General features: G+C 42.9%; 1 protein-coding gene across 6 annotated transcripts in view; it reads right to left on the bottom strand.

Moving 5' to 3' along the window:
• Positions 1 to 1,518: 1,518 nt before the first annotated feature.
• The window catches only part of vti1a (vesicle transport through interaction with t-SNAREs 1A), a 119,778-nt gene continuing 112,477 nt past the window's right edge, over positions 1,519 to 8,819 (bottom strand). For 4 of the 6 annotated variants that reach the window (XM_040135339.1, XM_040135342.1, XM_040135340.1 and 1 more), the window contains one exon: positions 1,519 to 3,736. In XM_040135339.1, the coding sequence (XP_039991273.1) occupies positions 3,643 to 3,736 (94 nt within the window). In that variant the 3' untranslated portion in view covers positions 1,519 to 3,642. The remainder of the gene's footprint in view (positions 3,737 to 8,819) is intronic. The other 2 variants (XM_040135341.1, XM_040135343.1) reach the window with 1 other exon arrangement.

Below are 8,819 nucleotides of genomic sequence, written 5' to 3'. Positions count from 1 at the left end.
GACCAGGGAGAACGGGAATTACTGCCGAGCTTGGCACAAGGGATGTTAGTGAGACAGACTGACGCAAGTTGGTGGTTTAAAAGGTAATTCCTCTGGAAAATATTCTCCGCTGATGAAATAAGAGCCCAAAACCATCGCTATATGATCACTCGTGTTATCATTACTCTATCAAGTGAGGCACAGCGGATCGAGGATCTAAATGTGATTCGGCTGGAAATGTTTCAGTTCTCCCAGGACAGCCAGGCTGAGGACGTGGTTGGTGTAGAAAATGAACAGGGACACCCAAAGACTCGATCCTTTCCCTGGGAAACAGGAGAAGGCAGGGAGAGCTTCAAAATCACTTTTCAGACATCAAATAATTAATTGCTCTCCCCTCTTGCTTGCTTCCCCCCAGTGTTTCTCTCTTGGTGTCTGTATGGAAGACACAGCTCCAGTCACTTAAGGAGGGTTAACACCCGTCTAAATTAAATATTAAAAGGTGTCTGTACCTGCTGCTATTGTTGCCCCTTGGAATAAGATATAACCTATTTTTGACAAGTTTTCATCCTCAGCCTTATGCGGTGAGACGCTTGTCGAAAACCAAATCAGCAAATGGGGGGAGCGGTGCTGGGCTGTGGGGGCACTGATGAATAATCTAGTTCATATTCCAACGACACCCGCCGCTCAGAGGGAGAGAAAGAAGGGGATGAAGTGAGGGAGAAAGATGGGGAGGTGGAGAGAGAGAGAGAGAGAGAGATGGACAGAGAATGGGAAGATAAAAGCTGGGGGAAAAGTAAGGGATGGGGAAAAAAGTGGAAAAAAGAATAAAAAGAGGAAAAAAGGGAGGAGTGGCAGATGATAGCCGATGTCTGCCAAGGTATCACATGACAGTGCTCCTGTTTAAATAATAAAACAGGACGGGGGCTCTAAACAAATCGTTATCTCTCCACCTCCATGCATCCTCCCTTCCCTCGGCCCCTCCCTCCCTTTACCCGCTTTTAAAACCTTGTTTTAATGCCATTTCTTAATGAACATAATAGCTCAGCGCTAATAATGAAAAGAAAATAAAAACATCTAAAAACGCGGAGGGGCCCCGGAGTTGTCGCCGGCACTCAATTATTTCCTTGTCAAGTGGGTCTGTTTTTAATGAGGCCCTGTGGGACTGACGTCTGTCAGTCAGCCCTGACTTTTTGACACCATTACAACTTCAAATAGAAACCGCCGCCACGCTGCTTTCCACCGCTCACTCGCTACCTACCGCTCCGCTCATCTGACAGGCTGGGAGGGAGGGAGGGAGGGAGGAGAAAAGGTGGCAGGAGAGGTGGGGTGGGGGGGGGGACAGAGAGATAGAAAGAGAGAAGACGAGAAGAGAGCACATCGGCACGTAGGTAGGCTGCACAAGCAGAAACACACACACACACACACACACACACACTGTACACTGGGTGAACAAACAATCGCTGAGGGTCATTACCAGATGAGGTTTGTCAAACTGCCAGGGATTTCACCCCCCACCCCCCCACCCCCATGATTCCTTGTTCACTTCCTTCCTTCTCCCTCCTTTTTTCATTATTCCTTGTCTTTAATGATAAGTCTTGGTGGGTCGGCCCCGCATGGGACGGTCAGAGGCACACTATTTTGTTGGCCATTAATTTGAGGCTTTGAAGCAGACTGTGGAGCTGCGGCTGGTGAGGGCCTGTGAAATGGTGGTTGCTAGGAGGGTGTGTGTGTGTGTGTCTCTATATGTGTATTGGGGTGGTGGGGGTGTTCAACACCCAGACACCCCTGCATCTTCGAAAATGAAGACCGTGGCCCTAAAACAGAATAGCAAATGTCCTCGCCGGGAACCACCACACCAGCCACAGGAGACACATGCACAATCCAGTACTCTGCTCCTGTGTGTGTAAGTGTGTGTGTGTTTGTAGCGGGCACGACTTTACCTTCAATAGTCTCAACTTCAGAAATTGTCCAAGTATGGTCTAAAATTTAGATTTCCCCAAGTCCCCCTGAAGAATGGCTTTCCCCTGAAGAATTGAATAGCAGTAAGCTCATGCACACACTTCTTAAACACCTGCAAATGTATCACATCATCAGTCAGTGTACCGATAAACACAGAAACCAGGACCGCATCAAAATCTTTAGAACTTGACAGAGAAAATATAGAACAAAAAAAAACAAAAAAAAAACAAAACAAAAAAAAAACGATTCTAAAACAAATTAGATCCATTTATAAGAACAGAAGAAAAATAAAACCTTTAAGACACAAAGCTAGAAAACTACACATTTAAGTTGGTGCTGAATGCAGTCTGCATTTAGTCTAATCTCTGAACACCCAAAATCAAGAAAAACAAAAGAATGCAGTCAATGTTAATTCTGAATACCTATAAACTTCATGAAATAATAAAATATACAGTTCTAGCACAGAAACTTTAATTGAAATCTCATTTATGCATTTATAAATAAATAGTAACAGAATCACTTGTATTGAGATCAAAACACTATTCATGATGTAGATCTAAATGTTAGTACATACAGTATGATGCTTTTAATTACCTACAATGGCAGTTATGCTAAAAAGTTAATGAGGTTTAGCTCTGGAAATCTGTGTTTGGGGCTCCAGGGGAATTGTACCTTTCTCTGTATTGTATTTGTCAAGATTGGGGTCAGTTCCCTTTTGTATTAAAAACATATTAAAAGAGTACATTTTGTTTTATTTTATTTTTTCAATCTCCCAACTGTCTTGAAAGGTTCATATATCTGTTCCTAAATGCAATAATTCAAAATAAACCATTTCTTCTTGATAAAAATTAACTTTCACATTGATTGACTGAACTGACCTCAACCTTTTTATGTGCATCCTCTCTTTTCAAGGTAGCGCCACTTGTCTATTTTGGGCTCTGCTGAGCTTTTTAAAGAAGGAGTGTGTACAGCATATCTTATCTGAAGGCACTGCTCTCTTTGCTGTGCCAGGGCTACATGAAAAACAGCTGAATCATTTAGTTACAGAAGCTCATACATACTACAGTATGTGTGTCTACTGTTGGTGTTAATAACAAACACAGTGTGGGTCCCCCAATCAATGACTCGCTCGTGCACATGTGCGAACATACATACATGTGCACAGCGCTCTTATAGCTCTCTTTCTCTCTGTCTCTCATGCATCCATACATAAACCCGGAATAACACTGGGCCCGCCTCCTTCACAGAAAAAGAAAATCTACATGTCTGAATCCGCTTCGACTTACAAAAAATCCCCAGGCCTTGTTCACTTGGGGACAAGATGAGCTGCTAAATACACTGAGGATGACACCTTGAAAAGTATTAACTATCTTAAAAACATCTCCCCTCATTCTTGTCCCTGGAGATGTAAGAGAGCCTGACAGAGAGAGGACAAAGCTGAAGAGGAGAAAAGAAAAAGAAGAAAGAAAGAGAAAGAGAGGTGCAAAGTGGAGAAAAAAAAGGTACAGAGGTAAAGAAAGAGAGGAGGAGAGAGCAAACAGAAAAGGAGAAGAAGACGGAAAAAAGCTCCCTGTCGAGCTTTGGAAACAGTGATTCATGGGGACCATTTGTCCTAATTACAGCAGAACAACGCTTTTGTCGCTATTAATCACGTGTGTGTGTTTGTATTTGTGTCAGGGTGGGGAGGGGTGTGTACTGGGAAGATCAGTGGCCTCGCAGATTGAAATAGATGGCCAGGATGATGGTGAGAAGGATGATGGCTCCGAGGATGAAGACCAGGATACGATTCTGGATGATCCTGCAGAAAGAGAGACAGAGAGAAAGAGAGAGGGGAGGAGATGAACGGGCAGGGCTCACATAAGTCATATTGTGTCTACAGAGAAAAGTAAAACACGTAAAACAGTCACATGTTTATGTGCAAACTAAATGACCAGCCCTCAACTGGAGGTTTATCATGTTTAATAGCTACCATGAGGTCTGAATACATGGTATTTACTAGTATACAATCAGTGGCATGGGAGTGTAAAACAAACACACACACACACACACACACACACACACACACACACACACACACACACACACACACACACACACACACACACACACACACACACACACAATATTTCCAAAACTGCAAAGCATTTGTCCTGTCTAAAATGCCCCACAAATTATTTCAGACTTGCATACACGCTCGTAGCATCTGAAAAAGTTTCATACTGACTGGCGCACACGTATGAACATACAAAACAGAGCAAAACACTTATAAACATGCATGACACACAAACATATACACGCACTGCAGACAGGCACTAAAACTTTATTTGCACAATAAAGTGGAAAAAGTGGCTCAGTAGTTTCCTGGAGGTAATAAAATCACTGAATTACTGATGGAATTTGCCATAAAACGACTCGCTCTTTTGCACATTTAAATTTTCCCACTGTGACCTAAGTAAACTTGACAAGAGAGGGCTTTGAACCAAAAAAACACAAAGCTGGGAAAGGAGGGCTGGAGAGAGGGAACGGGTGCTTGTGTGCTGAAGAGTTACAGACCATCAGGAGTGTGAACAACTCATCTCATGTGCGTGTCCCCAAAATTCTTCACAGGCACACAGACAAACACACACAAAACCCCGAACCCTCCGCTGCTCCTGACAAATGAGAGAATTATCACATTTGCTGACATGTGGAGGGGTGGAGGAGAGGCCAAGGAGGGGGGCACTGTCCACCTCTCTAAGCAGGAGATGAATAGCCCATGCTGTGGCCATTTATCACTGGGGAGGGGGGCTCGCTGGTTGCTCAGTCACCCTGCTACCCTCTAAAGCCCAAGTCTGAGCCTAACACACCAGTCAAGCTCACAGCCTTGTCCAGTCCACCAGCTTGCACCTGCAGTAGCCTCAACTATCCACTTAGTTTAAAGCCCACTGCTATGGAAGAAAGAACAACAGAAATATAACACCACACGGTGTTGTTATGTATCACAAGAGTGCGTTTTCTACTTACGTCTTTGTATTTTCTATGTCTGTGCTTTTTGCAGAGATGTGTCTTTTTTGTCTACTTTGCACAACTCCTTTACACAAAGGACTCTCTAGCCACATACATACCAACACATATTTATACCCACTGCTGTATATCAGTTTCAGATGATACTGTTATAATGTCCTAAAAACTATAACTAATCACTTGTAACACACCATGAACTTCTTTTCAAGAACAAGACACTGCTCTCACTGACTAACACCAGAGAGCTCATTAAAGCTACTTTTTGTAAGTAGCACTGCTTTATAAGTAGACAATTTATCCTTGAATAAATGCATACATTATCGGGACCGTGTCATACTGTATAGAGTAAACCATGTCATGTACAACACAAGTCCCAGTTATAGTATTTTTACATCATGCTTTTCAGGTCCAGTCTTAAGCCATGTTGAGGTTTCACCCTACAGTATAACACAAAAAAACAATAAAATATAATTAAAAATAAAAACACCATACGGCATATGTTATATACCTACAAGAGTATGACTATGTGGTAAGAGCTGAAACAGTATTAGGGATGCTATGATAGGCCAGGCTGATCCTAGTGTTTGGATGAGGATGTAATGATTGGCTGGAGCCAGCTGGGGAGGAGATCCCACTGAAACACTAATCAGAGCATGCTTAGCAAGACCACATCTCCCCCTATTAATTGACATTCATTATTTAGAATGATTATTTATCCCAGCCAAACACCCAGAGGAGGTGCTTGTGTATGTGTGTCTGCGTGTCTGAGAGTGTTGGGAGAATCCAGATCGCTTTGTGTTGTTTGTTAATTTTTCAGCTGGGGAAAAAAAGAGGGGAGGGTGACTATAGGCCTGGGGGTGGAAAAAGGAACAGGAAGTTAGTTTAGCCTCATGGATGAGGAGCCGGGGTGCTAAGAGAGAGAGGGGGGTTCAATTCTATAAAAACCGCATTCATTAAAGGAGTCTGATTCAGTAGCAAACAACGCTGAATAAGTTCAAACACTTAAATGTTCAAAGCAGTAAGGAATATGACAGTGCTGCGGTTTAAGAACTTTTTCTCAGGGGACACACATTTTAAAAAAATACTTATTTTGACCTAAACTGCTTCTATGTACACCAATCTGAAAAAACATGTCTTGAAATGTAATGTAAAGTTGCTAATTTTATTTGTGGTTAGTTGAACATTTAACCAGAAGCTTTATACAAATTTAGCACTGCCCAGTCAAAAACTTTAAGCTGCTGAAGCAACTAATTTCTGAAAAATAAAGTAAGGTTAAATTCAATCTTGCCACAACTCAAACGTCAAGTATGCCTTTCACTTTACATGCCGTGTGATTTAATTCACTGTGAGAAATAATGTGTCAGGACTAAGCCAATAATCACAACCTTGCATATTTCTTTTCTAATGCTTGCAGTAATTTAAGTCAAACTACAACATCTTGTGAAGTTTATGAACCAAGGGTCAAGGGACCAGAGGACCTTCAGGCAAACACACACACACACACACACACACACACATAAGGATATAACAAGAAAGACTGAGAGGAGATAGTGCAGGGGGGTACAGTCATAATTCACTTAAGCAAAGCTAAAATCCGGTTTAAAAAATAGTTTCTGTGCCACTGACAGCTTGAGAAGTGATGATATTAATGTCATCATTCTCCTTTAACCACCACAGAGGTGAGAGGGCTGCAAAGTCACTACTGATTTTAAATAACAGGCTGGGTGGGAAATTGTTCTTTTTCTGTTAGAATCACAATCCCACAATGTTATACAAACAAGTACTTGGTGTACAACAGAAAAAGCTGACAAATAATGAAGTTATTTTGCTCATCAACCATTTAATGTTTTTCCATTTGGTCCCTCATAACAACCACAGTCTATAAAAAGAAAAAAAGGAAAAAAATTCAAGAGGACGGATCATTTTCATAATCCTCTGAACAACTCATCTGCATACTGTCACTTGTGGATTTAATCTACAGATTTGTATCCTGTATCCAGCAAAGCACTTCACTATGAACTCACTAGTCGGATGAGCTTCTACAGTAAAAGACATTTTAGTTTCCATTTAAATTCCTCACAATACAGAAGCAGCTAAAAATCCAACAAATATAGAGCAGCTGCCACCACTAAAACAAAAAAAACAAAAAAAGAAATCCCCAAAATTGGGAGGTAGGAGAGCGAAGAACATGGTTTTCCTCTGCCGTATGGTTGATCCTGTCCTGACACGTGGCCAGACAGAACAGAACTTATCAAACCGGATCCATCCTCCAGCTTTGACACTTGACATAGAGGTGGGGGATGAGAGGTAGGTGTGTGTGAGTGTGTTTGTGTGTGTGTGTGTGTGTGTGTTGAGAGTTTTGGGTTGTGTGAGTGATGCACATAGCACACGTACAAGGGTGCAGACGTGCATGCTGACCCCCATATACGCACTCCTACACACACTCATACTGACTTTAGGAAGGCTTATCCTTACCCTGCTCCCTACTATGATACTGTTATCACCACTTATTTTCTCTGTGCCCCCCCCCCCAAACCATCACGTGAAGACAGAACAACAGAAAGTGTAACTGAAACGTCAGCCAATAACAGTATATAATACTTTGCAGTTCTATTGGCTCCTGAAGTTCCTTCATCACAGGCAGCCAGTCAGCTAGCCCCTTAGTATAAGGAAATACACAGATGTACAGCATTAATGTTAGAGAGAGAGAAAAAGAGTGGGGGGGGTCAAAATGATGAGTGCAAAGGAGAGCAAAAAATAGAGGAAGCAGTAAGGATGGAAATGGACAATAAAGCGCCTGAGAGTGAAAAACAAAAGAGAACGAGTGGAGAGACAGAAATAGAGAGGTGGACAGAAACAGGGGGAGAGTGAGGAAAGAAAGACAGAGAGAGAGAGAGAGAGAGAGGAAGGGAGAGAGAGAAGTCCGTTTACCCGGGGAGGCAGAGCTGGAGGAGAGGCTCCTTGGAGACAGATGAAAATAATGAGGACTTTTCTGTCAGGAAAGATTTACAAAATAGTACCAGTGTTATTAAAATTTAAAATCTCACATTTTTTTTTCGCTTTTCTTCCTTCCAACCCTCTTCCTCCCTCCCTCTCTTCCTTTCCCTGTTTTTTTCCCTCCTCTTCCAGCAGCTCAGCCTTATTACCAGCTCTAATGAGCAGCAGGATACACCTCAGCTTTGTGTGTGTGTGTGTTTGTGTGTGTGTGTATGAGGGTGTGTGTTGCGTCCAGGTCCCTAGTGCCAGCTCTATCAGCGCCCCAGATTCCCCAGTCCCTTCATGTGCATGTGCCCACACAAGACACAAGAGGGTGGGCACACAGACACGAACACAGACACACAGCTTTTGGTGGCTCTCAGAGGTGGCTGGACCTGCAGACAGATAACACCCCCTGTCCAAAAACAAAAACAGTCTCAGTCAGACAGACATAAGCATATGTCCTAAACACACACACACACACACACACACACACACACACACACACACACACACACACACACACACACACACACACACACACACACACACACACACACAGCCTCCACTAAGAACAAACTTAGCAGCAGAGTTGCATCTCTCAGGCCCTCCCCTGTTCCTCCTCTTTCCACTAGTAGACCAATAAAATAAAAATCAATGGCTGTCTGAGCCATTCTGGCTCTCCTCCCTCCAAACCCTGGGAATATACAGCATGGGAGAGAAGGAGGGGAGGAGGGAGAGGGGGAAGGAGGGAAGGATCAATATGTTCACAAATGGTTTGAGTGATGGACACGAAGGTGGAACGCTGGTGGGGGTAAGTCCTAACTAATGCATCGACTTGTTATCGCAAACTAATACAAATAAATGTTTCATCGCGGAACCATATGTTCACGCTCACACGC

Source organism: Xiphias gladius, chromosome 9, assembly GCF_016859285.1.
Source record: "Xiphias gladius isolate SHS-SW01 ecotype Sanya breed wild chromosome 9, ASM1685928v1, whole genome shotgun sequence".
In the NCBI taxonomy this organism is placed as follows: domain Eukaryota; kingdom Metazoa; phylum Chordata; class Actinopteri; order Istiophoriformes; family Xiphiidae; genus Xiphias; species Xiphias gladius.
The sequence above is the reverse complement of the archived record's forward strand: the minus strand, read 5'-3'. Positions and strand labels throughout refer to the sequence as shown.